This window comes from Salmo trutta, chromosome 27 (genome assembly GCF_901001165.1).
Source record: "Salmo trutta chromosome 27, fSalTru1.1, whole genome shotgun sequence".
In the NCBI taxonomy this organism is placed as follows: domain Eukaryota; kingdom Metazoa; phylum Chordata; class Actinopteri; order Salmoniformes; family Salmonidae; genus Salmo; species Salmo trutta.
Genome location: NC_042983.1, coordinates 6,994,101 through 7,014,286, shown reverse-complemented (window position 1 = coordinate 7,014,286; position 20,186 = coordinate 6,994,101). Strand labels below are relative to the sequence as shown.

At 42.1% G+C, this 20,186-nt stretch overlaps 1 protein-coding gene and 1 pseudogene across 1 annotated transcript; both read left to right on the top strand.

The window, feature by feature from the left end:
• The first annotated feature begins 3,920 nt into the window (after positions 1–3,920).
• On the top strand, positions 3,921–12,069 carry LOC115164211 (BAG family molecular chaperone regulator 4). Its single transcript, XM_029716470.1, has 5 exons — positions 3,921–4,361; positions 6,448–6,570; positions 6,785–7,015; positions 7,124–7,378; positions 10,042–12,069. The coding sequence occupies exons 1-5, from the start codon at positions 4,233–4,235 to the stop codon at positions 10,513–10,515; spliced, it is 1,212 nt and encodes a 403-aa protein (XP_029572330.1). The 5' UTR covers positions 3,921–4,232; the 3' UTR covers positions 10,516–12,069.
• Positions 12,070–13,102: 1,033 nt separating this feature from the next.
• LOC115164043 (gamma-glutamyl hydrolase-like) lies at positions 13,103–20,186 on the top strand (annotated as a pseudogene).

The window sequence follows — 20,186 nt, the reverse complement described above, 5'->3', positions numbered from 1 at the left end:
GTAGCACGCGCTCCAGCAGGTATATCTCACTGGTTACCCCAAAGCCAATTCCTCCTTTGGTCGTCTTTCCTTCCAGTTCTCTGCTGCCAATGACTGGAACGAACTGCAAAAATCTCTGAAGCTGGAAACACATATCTCCCTCACTAGCTTCAAGCACCAGCTGTCAGAGCAGCTCACAGATCACTGCATCTGTACATAGCCCATCTGTAAACAGCCCATCTATCGACCTACCTCATCCCCATACTGTATTTATTTATCTTGCTCCTTTGCACCCCAGTATCTCTACTTGCACATTCATCTTCTCCACATCTACCATTCCAGTGTTTAATTGCTATATTGTAATTACTTCGCCACCATGGCCTATTTATTGCCTTAACTTACCTCATTTGCACTCACTGTATATAGACTTTTTGTTTTCTTTTGTTTTACTGTATTATTGACTGTATGTTTTGTTTATTCCATGTGTAACTCTGTGTTGTTGAATGTGTCGAATTGCTATGCTTTATCTTGGCCAGGTCGCAGTTGCAAATGAGAACTTGTTCTCAACTAGCCTACCTGGTTAAATAAAGGTGAAATAAATAAAAAACAGTCAGCAAAATTAAGAGGTGAAAATAGACCAAATTATTAGGGTGAGTCACATGGGCTACTAACAGCTTACTACCCAACATTTATGCAGCAGCATACAATACATTTTTGGACTAACCTTTTGTGCTGTTGTAACCGATGTGAAATGGCTAGTTAGTTAGCGGTGGTGCGCGCTAATAGCGTTTCAATCGGTGACGTCACTCGCTCTGAGACTTGAAGTAGGGTTTCGATGCTTCGGTGGGTGTCAGTTGTTGATGTGTGCAAGGGTCCCTGGTTCGAGCCCGGGTTGGGGCGAGGAGAGGGACGGAACTTACACTGTGCTCACTTTAACAGGAAAGTGGCACACGGTCCTTCATGGGCAAATTTTTCATCAAATTCTCTGGATTTATGGTGCTTTCAAGACAACTGGGAACTCGGAAAAAAAAGGTTGAATCATGATGACGTCAGTGACCCTCTAGAAAGAGACCCGAGTTCCCGATTTACAATTCCGAGTTGGATGAAAGTTCAAAACGTATTTTCTCAGTTGTCTTGAACAAACTAAAGTCAGATTTTGCAGTTAAGCTGTTTTGATCGCAACACAAAGCATGCTTCTTTGACAACAGGGCCAATGTTGAATGTTTATCATTTTAAACAAGGAAAAGATACCCTTAGACTTGGGACCACACAGCCGCTACACTGAATAGCAGGCTAATGATTGCTTTGTAATGCTTGCAGTTAGCCACTGATTCCTTCCAAACCACTCATTGTTGAATTTACGATTTCCACGTGTTGTGTAATGTAGCCCTCATCCTCCACATACAACATCCGTTCTGCCAGTCACATTCTGTTAAAGATCCCCAAAGCACACACATCCCTGGGTCGCTCGTCTTTTCAGTTCGCTGCAGCTAAAGACTGGAACGAGCTGCAACAAACACTCAAACTGGACAGTTTTATCTCAATCTCTTCATTCAAAGACTCAATCATGGACACTCTTACTGACAGTTGTGGCTGCTTTGCGTGATGTATTGTTGTCTCTACCTGCTTGCCCTTTGTGCTGTTGTCTGTGCCCAATAATGTTTGAACCATGTTGTGTTGCTGCCTTGCTTTGTTGTTGCCTTGGGTCTCTCTTTATGTAGTGTTTATGTTTACTGATCATGACAAGCTACTTGCTGTATTAACCAAAGACAGTACACTATGAAGATACGCTAAAACTGCTTCTCCAACAGAAATCCCGGATCACACTTGTAGGCGATGTCATTCTTCTTCTGTGGATTTTATATGGCGGTTGGCAACCAACTTTAAGGTGCATCATCGCCAGCAACTGGACTGTGCACCAGAGACAGTGAAGTCGGATGTTTCCCCACCACTTTCAATGTGTTACTTACGCTTCAAACACACCGACTGTGTTTTGCATCACTGCTACGTAACATTTTGCGCAGCTATGCAACTATACTGATGCAGGTATCTTTTGCAGATGGTCGCATGCGGTTGGACACATGGAGGAGAGAATCATTTTCGCAGTATCCACAAAACCGTGTCTTTTTGGCACAACTGCTGACAGCTACAGGGAAATAAACACAAAAAATTCTGCTTGGAGACAAGTGTCCACGATAGTAGGATTGCCAGGTCAGTTTAGTAGAGGGCATGTGCCAGATGTGGCTAGTTAACGTGACCCACAACAATGGGTCCTGGAGAAGACTAGCCTACCTTCATCAGAGCAGAAGGCACCCCAATTTTCTTTTCATTTGGTAACATTGCATAATTAAAAAATGATTCTAAACCAACTTTGGGAAAAGTTATAGTCCTAATGAACATTCTGTAAAAGTACATCTGATGTCAAATAGGGACTATTAACTAGAGAGCCCTTTAGCTAGCTAGCTAGCTAGGTTGCACATAAAAACAACGTATCAAATATCAATCAATTATGGTATCAAAGGCTTTAAAAATGTACTAGAATGTAGCTTACCGGAGACAAATCGGCAGGCGTTCAACTAGGCTGATGGACTCCCGGTAGTTGGTATCCATCCGGATGATCCTGGCTCCAACCATCTGAAGCAGGTGATCAAACTGGCTTCGGTCCAGACGAAAGTAACTTCGGAATTCCTCTCCAAACAGTCGAAGCTCTTGAATGAGACGGTGGAACTCCCCTGCCTGCTTTTGGGACTTTAACCATCTCTGGACCCACACAGACCTGCGCTTTCGGCGGGGCTGGTCCCGGCCCAACAGCGTGATCAACGTTGGTCTCATTGTTGAAAGAGCTGACTCTGCTATCTTGACTATTATGCATTTCGCTCCAAAGCTGGATTTTGGAGGGAAATTATATTATAGGCTCTCACAATTAATTTGTCGATGTCATCAAATAAATAATATACTTGGCAAATACATGAATAAAAAAATGTAAAGAAATTCTCCAGTCAAACTGTTTTTATTATGTAATCCCACATTTTTGTTTACTGGATGTGTGCAACAAAAATTCAACATTCATATTTTGCTACTTTCTGTCAAGTCTACGCATACAATTTGATGCATACGAACTGCCTCTGCAACGCTGCAAGGCAAACGCAGCGTTCCATTGGAAATGAATGTACTTCTGGTGTATCGAACCGCAAATACACAGTCGGTGTGTTCGAAGCGTTAGCCTTGTGTGTCTCAGCCTTGTGACTACGCTTTCCTCCCTTCTCTCTCGGCCTGAGGACCTCCCCGCCCCCACCTTTTCCTGGATTTTATACAGGTGTCTTCCCTTACTCTCCCTGTCCCACAACTCTTGCCACTTATTTTTAACCACTGTTCTTATTAATCCCTTGGCTTCTGCTTTACTGATAGTCAATTCCATCTCAACATTAGGATGTTAAAGATTGGCGATGTCATGGCGACTTTGTCTAACTAAATTCATGCGTAGAAACACGTAATCGGGTCAAACGGTCGCCTCGCGCCGAACTGCGCATGTGCAGACGGTCAAAATCAAAAGTTGTTTTTGAGGAAAATAAAAACATGTCCGTTTCTCACTTTCACGAGATTGGAGTAATAACACGTTCAACTACTTAAGAAATTGTCTCGAATCTAGGTTGTGTCTTTAGATTTCGAGAAAATTAACAACAATTAAAGGAATAATTGTTCACTTCTCTCATTGACTTCTAAACCCCTGCCTGGTCTGTTTGGTCTGTTCGCAAGCGTCCCCGAAAGTCTTGCGACGTTGTGGTCTGTGTTTAGAAACTCTGTGGTACAACTATGATAGAGCTAAATATAAACAATTGTTTTGCATGAAATAATCGTAAATGTTTAGTTCTGACTATGCTCTTCAAGGGGTGATGATATTACAACCATATAGTTATCATTTATTTAACAATACTTTGAAAAGGGTAAGCAGTTGTCATTGGTTTTAGCGGAGCTGGGATGGACTTGCCACCTAGCAGGGAAATCGAACGCTCTGCACGTTATTGTGACGTTTTATTGATAACGACCTATTCTACTGACGCACGTGGTGAAAAAGGAAGAGGGAGGGGCGAAAAATTAAAGGGGCAAAGCATAAAAGACATGTCATTCAAACGTTTCCATACTTTGCTGTCCATGATCAATGCATTAACTGGAGCGTTTCAATAAAGCAATTTTGTCCCCAATATCAGTCAGATCTATCCTATTTGACAGTTAATTGTATCACGATTATTTGTATGGCAAACGACAGGAGTGCTGGGGACGCTGCTTGGGTTATGCATCATCAAATGCAGTCGAATCCCAAATCCGCCTGGCCTTCAAATTACAACTCAGAAAATAATAACGGGAACTGGAGTAACGCTATGGTAAGTCACATTGTGTAGCTAATTCATATCAACACGTACTTATGTTACTCATCTTAGAACACACGGTTTAATGTCAGTAAACAAGCTTTGTCTTGTACTGTGTAAGTTTAACGTCATTAGCTCAAGCTAGTTAGCTAGCCTACGTTCTAGCCAGCTAACGTTATCTAGCTAGCCGTCTTCTGACAGTCAGTCCAATCTAGCTAGTTAGTAAGATTTGCTATATTGCTAGCTAGCTTGCTTAGCTATATTTGACATGCAGATTTTCTAGCTAGCTATCTCGTTTGTAGTATATGATAAATAGCCTAGCTAGACAAACCGTTGAGACTACAATACATAGCTAACTAGGTATCTATAACTAATAGCCCAATACCAAAGGATCCTAACGTTACTTTTTAATGGGGCTTTCAAGACAACTAGGAACTTGAGGGGAAAAAACGAGGTCAAATCATGACGTCAGTCATATTCAGGTCGCAAAAGGAGTTGTGGAAAGATGCCTCTTTTGGTCCATTCAACAACAGAGCGATACAAACCTTGTTAAAGCAGAATGTTGTATCTATACCTTATGTCATGCCTTATTGGAACGGATTTATTGATAATATCTGTTGGAAAAAGTTTGGACGTTGCCACACACATACCTACTTAACAAAATGTAACGAAGTTTCCTTTAAAATGGTTCATAAATATTATCCTGCCAACCACTATATGAAGAAGTTTAAGGAAAACAATAACTCAAATTGTACATTTTTGTAATGACCACCCAGAAACGGTGTTGCATATTTTTTGGCATTGTATTCATGTAAGAAAACTGTGGCAAGACATCAGTAGATTTATAATTGAACACATTTATGAAGATTTTACACTATTGTGGAGATGTACTGCTTGGATTATTTACCTACAATAGAAATAAGCAGAAACTAATTAATTTCATTATTCTTATGGCCAAATTTCATATTCACAAATGTAAATTTACAAACAAAACACATTTTCTTACCTTACAAAAAGAAATGGAACTATATTTTAAGACAATTAAATACTATACTAACAAAAAGCTGTTAGAACTATAAGTGTATGTCCCTTAATAAGGTCCTTGTGTAATGTGATATTGTACCCCCTAGCCCAATTGTCCTTATATTATTTATATATACACGTGTTCCCACATGTACTTCCTGTATTGATTTATTGTTAATAATTATATTTTTTAAACCTGGAAATAAACATTTATTTTAAAAAGCTGTAGAAAGATGCCCGAGTTTCCTGTTTGGAATTCCCAGTTGGATTTCAGTTCAAAATATTTTTCCCATTCATAGCTAATTTTTTTTCTAGTTCCCAGTTGTTTTGAACGCCGCAATAGACCATCGGTGACTTAACGTCACCGCATTTGTTTCCGATGAGAATAGAGAGCAATAGTAATGGCTTCTTTTTGTAGGCACCAACTCTGCCATGGTTTTGAACAAAGCCTAAGGGAAAATTTAGTTTTTGGAGGGTTTTTGGGATAAACGGCAAAAATAAGGTGTGTGTGGGAAACACTGACGTAGATCTTATACGTTTTGTACTATGAGAATCTTCATCAGCTAACCTCACTTTTTGTGAATTTTGAAGCAGTTATATAATAAAAAAAAACACAAAGCACATAAAAGCTTCATAATTCATAATATCTGTCAGTTAACATGACTTTTATCTTATAGAACAACACTTTTATAAGCCTGTGTTATCCTCAGACCTTCAGCGTTTATTCCAAAACCCTGTTTTTTCCCCATTTAATTTTGCTATAGGAATGGGTGTTTTTTAGGTCTACAAGCTGGCGAGCTCTATGCTCAGTGTTGTATTTGATGATCAGCAAGTCGGAGCTCTTAACACAACTAGCTAATGTTGTGTGATGGCTGTTGCTGCTAGCTAGCTAGCTAGCTATTATTTAATACGGTAGGAAATGTTTTTACATTTGATCACTGTCAGTCTTGCTGCATTTGACTATTGGATACTTTGGTCAAACAAGTCTAGGGTTACTGTTTACTCAGGTCAATATGACTAGTTCAAACCGTGCTGATTTGGAGGCCAGGTATATAAATCTCTCCATATATGCCTACAGGACGCTTCCCAATACCCTGGTTATTCCTCAAACTACTGGTACCCCCAGTCACATTCCACAGCAGGGCACTATGCAAATGCATATCCTTCAGGATCTGACGTGCAGCCACCTTACAACCCACAGGTACAGTACAGCCTCATGTTATGTCATAGCAAAGGCCCTCTAAATCCAAGGCTATATATGGGAATGAATTCCTTATCTCTAGACTAAAGTGCTCTCAGCCTTCTGTGACACTTTGTCACGCACACAATTTCACAGACCGGTAGTCTGGCACGCACTTTCACACACTTACGGATGTACGCACACACTCTCTCTCTCTTCCTCGCTCCCTGTCCAGGCAATGCAAGCATATCCAAATGGCCACAGTGTCTATAACCCTGGTCCAGGCCAGTATCCAGCAAGTTCTTTCCACCCATCCAACCCATTCTACTGTGCAGACCAGATGCCTCCCAGGCAGGCCCCAGGCCAGTACCCTAGCCAGGGCTGCCCAGGACCAGAGCAGAGCACAGGGGGGTCAGGACAACCACACTCTCAGCACCACCACTATCCTGGACCACACTGTCAAGGGGTAAGTTCTTTCAACCAGTACAGGGCAGTGTTTAATGGTGTCTGATGTAAAGGCAGTTGGGTATAATGGACCTTGTTTTCTATTTTATACCTTGATCTTCTTCTTTAGGCCTCTGGCTATCTTCCTGGGTCTTACTCGCACTATGGGGAAGGTGGTCCTGCGTTGCCCCCAAACCCCCCATACCCCACTGGACAGGCCATTCACCATAGGCCGCAGGCTGAGGCTTGGGCCCACTCGGGTGGGTATGGGCCCTCACACCAGCAGTGGCAGCTAGACAGCCACTATGGGACCCCTGTCTGCCCCCAACAACCCCCAGCTTGGCCAGGGACAGGCACTGGAGCCCCACCCCCCTATGAAGCCAAGGTACATGTGGAACACAAAGGATGCATCTCAATGACCTAAAGTGTCTTTTTGTCTCATCTCCTTTATTTGCACATATTGTTTCTAAAATAAAATCCAAGTGGGCCTAATTTACTTCTTGGAAGAAAAGGGGATATGTCAGATAAAAGCTCAATCCTTCCTCTGGTACCGTAGCTGTTTTGGGTCTGAATTTTAGTAACTTATATTCATTATACACTAGTTGACTAAGACAGGTGGGCAAACTACGGCCGCAGGCCCCATCAGACCCTCTAGCAGATTTTACAATTATTATTTTGGATTAAAAAAAAACACTCCAGGACACATTTTAATGTCTAAAAGAAATACACTGAACAGAAATATAAACGTAACACGCAGCAATTTCATAGATTTTACTGAGTTATGGTTCATATGAGGAAATCGGTCAATTTTAAATAAATTCATAAGGCCCTAATCTATGGATTTCACATAACTGGGAAAAAAGATATTAATCTGTTGGTTACAGATGCATTAAAGAAAAATGGGCCTCAGGATCTCGTCACAGTATTTTTGTCCATTGAAATTGCTGTCGATAAAATGCAATTGTGTTCGTTGTCTGTAGCTTATGCCTAACCCCACCGCCACCATGGGGCACTGTGTTCACAACGTTAACATCAGCAAACCGCTTGCCCACACAACACCATACAAGTGGTGTGCGGTTGTGAGGCCGGTTGGACTTAATGCCACATTTTCTAAAATGACATTGGAAGCGGCTTATGGTAGAGAAATGGATTTTCTTTTTTTTACCCCCTTTTTCTCCCCAATTTCGTGGTATCCAATTGGTAGTAGTTAGTCTTGTCTCATCGCTGCAACTCCTGGGCTCGAACCCAGAATCTCTGGTGGCACAGCCAGCACTGCGATGCAGTGCCTTAGACCACTGCACCACCCGGGAGGCCCTGAGAAATGAACATTTAAGTCTCTGGCAACAGCGCTGGTGGTTATTCCTGCAGTCAGCATGCAAATTGCACGCTCTCTCAACTTGAGACATCTGTGGCATTGTGTTGTGACAACTGCACATTTCATTGTCCACAGCACAAGGTGTACCTGTGTAATGGTCATGTTGTTTAATCAGCTACTTGATATGCCACATCTGTCAGGTGGCTGGATTATCTTGGAAAAGGAAAAATGCTCACTAACAGGGATATAAACAAATTTGTGCTCAATTTGGAAGAATACATTTTTTTTGCCTATGGAACATTTCGGGGATCTTTTATTTCCGCTCATGAAACATGAGCCAACACTTTACATGTGTTTTTATATTTTAGTTCAGTGTAGATAGAAATTATAATCGTCCTATATATACAAAAGTATGTGGACACCCTTTCAAATGAGTGGATTCTGTTATTTCAGCCACTTCCGTTGCTGACAGGTGTATAAAATCAAGCACACAGCCATGCAATCCCCATAGACAAACAAACAGGAGAATGGCCTTACTGAAGAGCTCAGTGACTTTCAACGTGGCACCGTCACATGATGCCACCTTTCCAACAAGTCAGTTCATCAAATTTCTGCCGTGCTAGAGATGCCCCGGTCAAGTGTAAGTGCTGTTATTCTGAAGTGGAAACATCTAGGAGTGACAACGGCTCAGCTGCGAAGTGGTAGGCCACACAAGCTCACAGAACTGGACCGCCGAGTGTTGAAATGCGTAGCATGTAAAACTTGTCTGTCCTCGGTTGCAACACTCACTACCGTCAGCACAAGAACTGTTCATCGGGAGCTTCATGTAATGGGTTTCCATAGCTGAGCAGCCACAAACAAGCCTAAGATCACCATGTGCAATACAAGGCGTCGGCTGGAGTGGTGTAAAGCTCGCCACCATTGCACTCCACCATTGCACTTCTGGAGCAGTGTAAATGCGTTCTCTGAAGTGATGATTCATGTGTCACCATCTGTCAGTCTGATGGACGAATCTGGGTTTGACGGATGCCAGGAGAACGCTACCTGCCCCTATGCTTAGTGCCAATTAAAGCATGACAGTGCACCGAGGTCCATACAGAAATGGTTTGTCGATCGTTGTGGAAGAACTTGACTTGTCCCCAGTGGAACCACCACATTTGGGCTCCCGAGTGGCGCAGCGGTTTAAGGTACTGCATGTCAGTGCTAAAGGCGTCACTACAGACACCCTGCTTTGAATCCAGGCTGTATCACAACCGGCCATGATTGGGAGTCCCATAGGAAGGTGCACAATTGGCTCAGCGTCGTCCTGGTTTGGCTGGTGTAGGCCATCATTGTAAATAAGAAATTGTTCTTAACTGACTTGCCTAGTTAAATAAACTAGGCCTAATCGCCCAAAATCAGTACCCAACCTCACTAATGCTCTTGTGGCTGAATGGAAGCAAGTCCCTGCAGCAATGTTCCAGCATCTAGTGGAAAGCCTTCCCAGAAGAGGGGAGGCTTTTATAGCAGTAAAAGGGGGACCAACGCCATATCAATGCCCATGATTTTGGAATGAGATGTTTGACGAGCAGGTGTCCACATACTTTTAGTAGTATATTTTCAAATAACTTCCCTCTTTCTAACCTGCACATGTATTTTGAGGAACAAATTGAATTTCAAAATCATGTGGCCCTCAAGCCAACAAGTTTGTTTGCCCACCCTTGGTCTAAGACAATCTTTTTTTACTTCCTCAGGACCAGCACTACCCAGGACCCCACCAGCACCAGCGTGCCCCACAGGTGGGACCCAAACCCAGACTGGCCCACTCCCCTAACCCCACCAATGGCAAGCCTGTCGACTTCAGCTCACCTCCCCAGATGTACAATAAACCAGGGCGAGGAGGGGCGCAGGAGCCAAAGCCTTCCCAGGGTGAGCCTCCACCCCCAATCCCAGCTCCAGCCCAGCCCCAGGGACTGATCGACAACCCTAGCCTGGCTAAAGTCCAGCAGGTCATGGCCCGGGTGCTTTTGCTCCATGAGGATGTGGACGAGTTTGTGGGTAAAAAATCGGACAAGAGTTACAGGTACCTAGAGGAACTGCTTACTAAGGAGCTGCTGGTGTTGGACTCAGTGGAGACTCAGGGACAGGAAGTGGTAAGGCAGGCCCGGAAGGAGGCTGTGCAGAGGATCCAGGCCATACTGGACCGGCTGGAGAAAAAGGCCTTCTGAACTGAACCAGTTATGTATATGGACGGGTCTTACTGTTCTTTTCTTGTGACATTTGAATCTTCCACAGTCAGGTTGTGGGCCTTATTTCAGATTTAAACCGGTCCCTTAGAATTCATTGGAGTCCTTGTTTGTTGACTACACCTCCCGGATCGGAAAGGTTTAGATGGGCTGATTGTCAAAAAGGGTTTGGTTTGGAATCAGGCCAACTTGGGATACTTTATGCAGGTGTGATCACAACATATATATATAAGATGCCATTTCAAAGTAGTCATGATGGAAAATTGAATGGTTGTACATATCAAGTTATGGTGTTGTTGGGTTAGTTTTCATAACCCGACATTAGTGTCCATGACTGCTTAAAGCGTCTTATGTCATACCTATGCCCGTGCAATGTAGTGTCACCATGTTCCTTTTGAAGTAGGTAGACATCGCCCCTTAATCACTGGTACAGGGTCAGATAAGTTTTCGGTTAGGATTTGGGGTAGGCTGATCTGATCCTAGGTCTGTGGTTAAAGGCCACGTCTACCATGAGTGTTCCATTCACCATGTTTTCTTAGATGATGCGAACCAATGGCACTGCCATGAGATTTCCCCTTTGTCACTCACCCCAACATTGTCACCCACTTGTCATAGCAAGCAGAATGCAAACGGTGCATTCACACACACACACACACAGCCTTCCAAATCGGTACTGGGTAATGTATTCTGTTTATTTGACACTTCAGGATATACAAAGGTAGGGTCAATTGCTTTTCAATGCGGTCGATTTTAAGAAATGTATTGAAATCCACTTAATTAATTGAGAAGTTGCGCAATATTTTCATTGAGCAAGTTTCAATTCACATTCTGAATAGATGGAATTGATCCCAACCCTGGTATGTATTGTTTTACTAGTTGGTCTACAACTTCTTCACAATGCTATTTCCATTGACTGGTGGTAGACATAGTCTGTAAGTGCGGATCTAGGATCAGATTTTAGAAGGATGAGAAGGAAAACTGTCCCAGTCCTTCCTTCCTTTGGAGTAATCTCTGACCATTCTACCACATAGTTTGACCAATCCAGTCTCGGACCAGTGACTATTTGAGGGAGGGAAGGAACGAAGGATGCATTATCAAAGTATTGGAAGAGGAGGTTGGATCAACTATTTCCCAGACTGTGATCGGTTCTTCTAAATCACAAGTGCCATAATATCGGCAGGTGCTTTTTCAAATCTTAAAAAAAAATAAACGATCTCTAAAGCTTTGCATGGAACAAAATGTTATGTTTGTCATATTAGTTTCTTTTTTTCCCGTGTGCTGGTATATTTTTGTGTTAAGATTATTGCGAATTAGTTCACGATTGACGTGTGTGTAACATAGACCTGTAAAAGGTCATGTCTACAGAGGTTTCTGATAAAATGCATGTTTCCAACATTTAGATGGAAATATTCGCCTGACTGATTTTAGAAATGACTATAGCTCAAACTGAGGACTTGCATTTAAATGTCAGGACTTTTTTTAAAAATATGTTGTATTTATGCAATTGGAAAACATACCATAAACACTCACAATTAACAAGAGTTTGTCATATTATAGGTGGGAGGGAGAGAGAGAAAATGACAGACATTTTTGAATGAAGGGGTGCTGATAGTGAGACGAAGCACATGCCACTTGATCTCTGTTCTCTAGGGATTTAGATAATTCTGTGAATAATTTCCCTCCCTGAAGAATTTTCTTTTCAAAATGGCCAACCATGAGAAAAATGTCATGTATTTTGGTGAAATTGAGACTGCTGTGTATGTCCCCGCACATATCATTGCCTGACAGCTAGCATTCAGATCTTTTTTAAATGGGTTTTGATGTGAAAGCATAACATGTTCTCGCCGAGCATTTTTGAACACTCATTGAACACTCATTGAATTTGATTTGTGGGACAGAGTGTCAGAAGGCTTTGAAGTCTCACTGGAGCAAGCAACACTGAAGCAAACCGACTTCATTAATCCTACACTTGTTCATTCAATCCCTCTTCAGGATTCCTATGAAACTAATCTAAAATCAATAGTTTTGCTGCTCTAAAGTATGGAGATGTACAGTAGGCAGTCTGCGTCCCTTGCATGGTGATAGATAAGGGCCCAGTTTCCCAAAAGCATTTTAAGGCTAAGTTAATCTTAGAACCATAGGATCCTATGGTTCTAATGATTAACTTAGCCTTACACTACCCTTTCCAAAACCAGTACCATTGAAAGGTGGCAGCAGCTGCAAAAAAAAATGTTTTTAAAGTCGGACCGGGCTTCAAACAACTTTTGAAAAACTGGATTTCTACATAACCTATGGAGGTATTGTAGAAGAGATTTATCATTTACTTTAAAAGCAAAACAAAATGATTTTACCTCAACTCCACCTGTCCTGGAACGACAGACACACTCCTCATTAGGTGGAGATTGACCTTTCACCAGGGCTGGCAGTGTTTTGGTGTTTTATTAGGATCCCCATTAGCTGTTTCAGCAGCTACTCTTCCTGGTGTCCACACAAAACATGAAACATAATACAGAATGACATAATACAGTACATCAATAGACAAGAACAGCTCAAGGACAGAACTACATACATGGAACAACTGCGCTTCACTGGGAAAGCCATCATCACCCATGCAGACAGTGTGGCACAGACTTTACATTGGAGACCAGTAAGTGCAGTGACAATACTTGTCCTTTTTATATTGGTTGACTGAAAAATATGGTCAGGAAAAATGGACAAGAATTGTGTATGTCAACAGATCCATAGAGATTAATCCAAGGCATGTTTTGGACAAGGCTCAGGTGTGAGGGGAGCTGATTGTTAATTTTTTTTTTAATCGCTTGGGCCCTAAAGTAACATGGGCCCTAAAGTAACATGGGCCCTAAAGTAACATGCACTCTCAAGCAGAGTTATGTATCGGGAAAGTGCATAGGCTAATCTGGTCACTGTTCCCAGCAGTGTGAATTCTGTGTTAATATCAGATTGCCAGTTATTTGCTCTTATACAATCTCTATATAGATCTAGCATCAACTCCAGGCTTCAGTGTCCAGAACTTCAAGTTTCTACACAGCCCTGGATATGACTTGCCCATTGTAGACTGTATTTATTTGTTTATTCTAGACCTGTCCTCAACATGTATAAATATCTACAGTATTTTCATAGTTGTGCAATATGTTTTTTAATAAACTTAAAACTTGTGGTTTTCATAAGGACAGTGCTATGAATGTCGCCCAGCTGGCAAACCATCCTGTCACCCATGTCTTGAACGCAAACCACAGTAAATGACGAGAAGGGGCAGAGGCATACCAGGGCACGAACATCAAGTACCTTGGCATCGAGGCCCACAACTCCTGTATATTTTCCATGATTGTCAACTTCCAGACTGCACTGAATTCATCCACTGGGCCCACCGTGTTCAGCAAAGTGGAACGTTGCAAGAAAAGGGAGTTCTATAGTGATACTCCATCTATCATTATAAGTACTAGCTTGTTACAGAGTAAGAAGTTGTTACATTGGGGAATGCCTGTGTAATAAGTGGGGTATGGCCAAGTGTATGATGAAATGTACATTGAAGAGTTGTTTCCTTTGCAAACATGACATTTCTATCTGCAACGCACTGAAAGGTCAAACTAAAAGGAGGCAAAAGTTTCCAGAGGAGAAGTTAACACCCTGTGCTTAGTGTGCAAAATCCATGTTCTCTGTCTCCCCCCTCCCCCTTTCTACCCTCTACCAGTGGCAGTAGATTACATTTAAGATGGAGGAAGACCTTTTTTAATGAGCATGGCCTTATTTATATTACAGCATATTAGATGACTGTCATTCATATTCCATTCACCCAGTTCAATGCAATAGCGATAGGTTTAGGCAACTACATGATACTAACATTTTCCCTATACCCATCATGAGGTTAGTACAACCTAGCCTATGAATGAAAGTTTACAACGTAGGTGCACACAGGTCGAGAAACAAATTTGAGGTGACAGACACATGGACTGACGGTGACATTCAATACCGCCTTGCGCACTCTTGCCTGCATCTAGCTGATATAGGGTGTAATCATTAGTCCAACAGTTTCTATTGGACAAATTCAGGTATGTTTATCCCTGTTTTGTTCCGTTTAAGAAACGTTTTTTCAACAGAATCAGAGGAATGAATACACCCCTGATCACGTGTAAACACAGTTCATAGCAGCCACGTTGTATTCCTTCTCGCATGCGCACTCCTCATCTCAACTCTTCCCTTCGCTGGTGGACATCAATGCACAACACATCAGCTTTATGTGGCCAGACAGAAAAAAACATTCCAAGCCAAACCGCTACACACAGCCTACGTCATTGTCACCATATTAGCTTAAGTAATGTCATAATCAGCATAGCTAATAGAACTAACGCGTTAGTAAACTCGCTACAATCCTGCAGTAACGTTACCGTGTAATGACTGTACACTGTAACGTTACTGCATGATTGTATTGGGTTTACTAACGCGTAAGCAGTTACACCGGCGGGCCCCAGTGGCAATAAATTAGTAAAACCAGACGTTTACCTTGACTTGGAAGAGTTCCAGTGTTGTGTTGGATAGTCAGCTAGCTAACATAGCATCATTCTGTTTGAGCAGGGTGTTTCAGTAGGCTGAACTAGCTAGCTGCATTTGCTACCTAAGTAAGTAAAAGTGAAACCAAATTACTCACTCTCTCTTGCCTCTCCTTCATTTTGGAAGACTGTTCAACTATTGTCTTTCTCTCTCTTTGTCAATTACTCATCACATGTTATGTACTGCAGTACTAGATTAATTCTCTGATCCTTTCATTGGGTGGACAATATGTCAGTTTATGCTGCAAGAGCTCTGATAGATTGGAGGACGTCCTCCAGCAGTTGTCATAATTACTGTGTAAGTCTATTGAAGGGGGTGAGAACCATGAGCCTCCTAGGTTTTGTGTTGAAGTCAATGTACCCAGAGGAGGACGGAAGCTAGCTGTCCTCCGGCTACACCATGGTGCTACCCTACAGAGTGCTGAGGAGGCTACTGTAGACCTTTGCAAAATAGTGTGTTTTAATCAGTTATTTGGTGACGTGATTTAATTTAGTTTAGTTTTATCTAAAAATAACTTTTTAAATGTTTTAAATGTATTTTTATGAAATTCACTGAGGATGGTCCTCCCCTTCCTCTAAGGAGCCTCCACTGCTCTCTACCCCCATCTTTTCCTCAGGTATAGTGCTGGTGCGGTTGAGGTGAGCCGTTCAGCCACCCTGGTTCTGGCCTACCTGATGCTGAAACAGAACCTGACCCGGTGGATGCCATCTGTGCCGTGAAGGACAACCATGGTGTGATCCCCAACAGAGGCTTCCTCAGACAGCTCATCAACTTCAAGACCAAACTGTATGGCTGCCTCTGCAAAACCTACACCTAGAAGTCTCTGATTATATCAGGTTCTCTTTTATTCTATTTGAGCAGTGGGTCATAAACCTTTCTACATTGTCAACATTGTTGGTATAGGGTATGTGGGAGACTTGCATTCTACACTAAACAAAAATATAAACGCAACATGTAAATTGTTTCATGAGCTGAAATAAAAGATCCAAGAAATGTTCCATACGTACAAAAGCTTATTTCTCTCTCAAATTCTCTCTCAAATTTTGTGCACAAATTTGTTTGCATCCCTGTTAATGAGAATTTCTCTTCTGCCAAGATAATCCATCCACCTGACAAGTATGGCATATCAAGAAGTTGATTAATGTCATGGGCGTCGTAAGGGACAGACCAAGGCGCTGCGGGTAAAGTGCTCATACTTAATTTATTTGATGAAAACACTTAAACAAAAATAAACAAACGACGAAAAACAGTTCCATAAGGCATCCAGGCTATACAGAAAATAACCACCCACAAAACACAAGTGAAACAAACCTCAACTAAATATGGCCTCCAATTAGAGACAACGAAAACCAGCTATCTCTAATTGGAGGTCCTACCAAAAACCCAACATAGAAATAGAAAACTAGATTTAAACATAGAAATAGAAAACATAGAACCTAAACCAAAAACCCCAAACACCCCCCGCCACACCCTGACCAAACTACAATGACAAATAACCCCTTTTCCTGGTCAGGACGTGACAATTAATCAGCATGATCATTACACATGTGCACCTTGTACTGGGACAATACAAGGCCAGATATCTCAAGTTTTAAGGGAGCGTGCAATTGGCATGCTGACTGCAGGAATGTCCACCAGAGATTGAATGTTAATTTCTCTACCATAAGCCGCCTCCAACGTCATTTTAGAGAATTTGGCAGTACGTCCAGCCGGCCTCACAACCACAGACAACGAGTATGGCATCATGTGGGTGAGCGGTTTGCTGATGTCAACGTTGTGAACAGAGTGCCCCACGGTGGCGATAAGGTTATGGTATGGGCAGACATAAGCTACGGACAACGAACACAATTGTATTTTATCGATGGAAATTTGAATGCACAGAAATACTGTGACGAGATCCTGAGGCCCATTGTGAGGCCTCACAATGAATTTATTTCAGTTGTCTGATTTCCTCATATGTAACTCAGTAAAATCTTTGAAATTGTTGCATGTTGTGTTTATAGTTTTGTTCAGTATAGTTCCCAGTATTCAAAGTACAGCAGAGAAAGTTATTATTTTCCTAACACTGTCTAGCTGTAGAATTATTTGTACATCAATCAAATTTCAATCAAATATATTTATAAAGCCCTTTTTACATCAGTAGATGTCACAAAGTGCTATACATAAACCCAGCCTAAAAACCCCAAACAGCAAGCAATGCACTGTGGCTAGGAAAAACTCCCTAGAGAGGCAGAAACCTAGAGAGGAACCAGGCTCTGATGGCTGTGCCAGGTGGAGATAGTACATGGCCATTAACGCCAGATTGTTCTTCAAGATGTTCAAACGATCATAGATGACCAGTAGGGTCATTCAGAAGTCGAGACAGCAGATGCGGTAGAGAGAGAGTCAGAAACACGTCTGATGAACAGGTCAGGGTTCCATAGCAAAAGGCAGAACAGTTGAACCTCCCTTTAGAGGTCTGAGACATCACTGATGGTTTGGAGGTCTGAGAAATCTGTCTTATAGGGAAGTCAGTAAAAATATGAAAGAGAGGGTGAAAAGCTCCAAGTTTCTCGGCATGCACATCACTGACAACCTGTACCCTGCCCTGAACTTTAGTCACTGTTACTAGCTGGCTACCACCCGGTATTCAGCCCTGCACCTTATAGACTGCTGCCCTATGTACATAGTCATTGAAAACTGGTCACTTTAATAATGTTTACATACTGTTTTACCCACTTCATATTAGAGCCCTTTACGGGCATGCCCGCGAGGTTCAGGCCCTACCCTACCCAGGCCCAATTTGCTTCTGCTAAATGTAAGGCCTGGAATGAGCGAAATCAAAAATAACTTCCTCTGTTGGAGAGGAGCACCAAGCTGGCTTGTCTGTCTAATGCTCTTTTTGCCTCTTTGTCCATTTTGATTGTCTGTCTGTTTACCATCAGTAAACATCTTACATGCTCCCAACACTCTTTAATAGACTTACGTGTTCTCTTGTTTCAGGCCAATGAGGCTGGAGATTCCTTCCCGATCTGGGGCACATGTCTGTGGATGCAGCTGTTGACTTTTCTGATGGCTATAGAGAACCTGCTGACCAAAACCACAGCTGAGAAGATGGCCCTGCCCCTGAACCTCACCACAGGTATGGCCCAGTCCTTTCACACCTCTATAGGGAGTCAAGTGCTAGGGATAAGTTCAAGGATACGATTTGGGACTGGGTCTGAAGACTTCCACATACTGCACATTCTAAAATCCACCACTGGAGGGCAGGGAATACAAGCTTCAAGTTTAGAGATGCTTTTGATCAAGACAGAACAAAGAGCAGTCTTATGCCAGGATCTCAGTGAAGCTCTTGAGATAAACTACACCCTGACAACTCCCAACACTCATTGCAAAACAGTTTCCATCTTCATAAAGTGTGTTTATGCTTCTTCTGGGCTGATTCGAGAGGACTGATGAATTCTCTCCCCATGGTTGCAATTAAAAAACTATATTTGAATGTCTCGTTCCCCTTTCCTCGCAGGCCCATTCCAGTGGAACGTACAAGGGGTTCCCCTGTGATGTCAGATAGGCATTATCCCAAGAAGCTTTAACAGAGAATGTTCAGCATTATGGAGTGACCATGAAGGTGTAATCAGACTTTAAATGAATAATTTTTCTTAGTATCTCTTTTGAATACAATATGACTGGTTTTGACTATCAACTCCCTTGCTTATGGCCTTTTCTTACAGACATTCAAGGAAAATGAGAAGCTGCAACATTTCTTGTCCACAAACAAGGCTATGAATGGTGCCATCTTTGTCTCAACCATGGAAGGGAATCAAATACAACTACAGTTTTTTAAATAGGCCTTTAACAGATCATACATTGCTTTACCTAAAAAAAATCTATGTAAATCAATGTGGGCTGCATAATCTGTACGAACTATGCTGCACAAATTAATTGTTAGTATTCCAATATTATAATAGTTTTATAATAGTGTAATAACAGTATTGCTCTAATGGCTCACCAGGAAGGACATCTAAAGAAATGAGCATAAGCAGCCAGGTCACCTGTGATACATATCAGTATTTGACGTAAATTTATGTCTGAGGACGTTGGGAGATGATGTCAAATCCTGCCACTAGGGGCAACAGTGAGCACGGTTACCTTCAAATAGGTTTCGGTTTTGCTCAGGCATTGTGTATGGGGATGGCAGATGGGCGTAAGCATCCGCCTCTGATTCCAAAGGTTGCAAGTTTGAATCCAGCAATAGAAAGTTGTTTTTGATATTTTTGTTTTAAGCTTATCCCAAACCTTAACCCTTACCATAACCATGCGGAGTCAATGCCTAACCTCAAGATTTCAGAGTTAGTGCCTACACTTAACCTTAAACACTTTGAAATTTGACGTTTGGAACCCAGATGCAATGTCTCCACACACTGTACACAGGAGCACCATACCACCAGTCTCTGTAGATTTAGATGCACTATTGTAAAGTGGTTGTTCCACTGGATATCATAAGGTGAATGCACCAATTTGTAAGTCGCTCTGGATAAGAGCGTCTGCTAAATGACTTAAATGTAAATGTAACAACTTTGAAATTTGACGTTTGAGAAACATGGATGAACGTCTAGTTCTGACATGAGACAGGGAGAGCTTGTTGGTTGTAAGGTAATGTGAGCTCCAGTGTTGAGTTTGGAGTGTGTTTCTTCCAGGGAGGACTTACCCATTCTATGGGATCCAATGGCATCCTGAGGTTAACCGTTTCCAGTGGGACCCCAACCTAAACTTCCCCCACTCCTCAGACGCTGTACTCGTGGCCTCCTTCTTCAATGAAGGTGGGTAATCACACCTAATGAAGTTGAATCGTTGTGTCCTTTACAGTCAGCCAAATACAGTGTATTGCACATGTTATTTCACGATAGCGTAGTGTTATCTTGTGAGGTATAGTAAATTGCAACCTTTTCCCCTTTTGATGCACAATAAAGTTCCATTCTATGTTAAAGTCAGGAGAAATTTGCATCACATTCGACCAGCCTGAGGAAGATGCCATGTCGCTCATATACAACTTCACACCAACCTTCCCTGGCAAATTCACTGGATAAGAGCAGATCTACTTCTGA

Bases quoted from the DNA above. Each gene is read 5' to 3' on its own strand.
- LOC115164211 (XM_029716470.1), top strand. From the start codon at position 4,233: ATGGCAAACGACAGGAGTGCTGGGGACGCTGCTTGGGTTATGCATCAT. The intron at 4,362-6,447 runs GTAAGTCACATT...ATATGCCTACAG, and splicing joins GGAACTGGAGTAACGCTATG to GACGCTTCCCAATACCCTGG. The intron at 6,571-6,784 runs GTACAGTACAGC...CTCCCTGTCCAG, and splicing joins AGCCACCTTACAACCCACAG to GCAATGCAAGCATATCCAAA.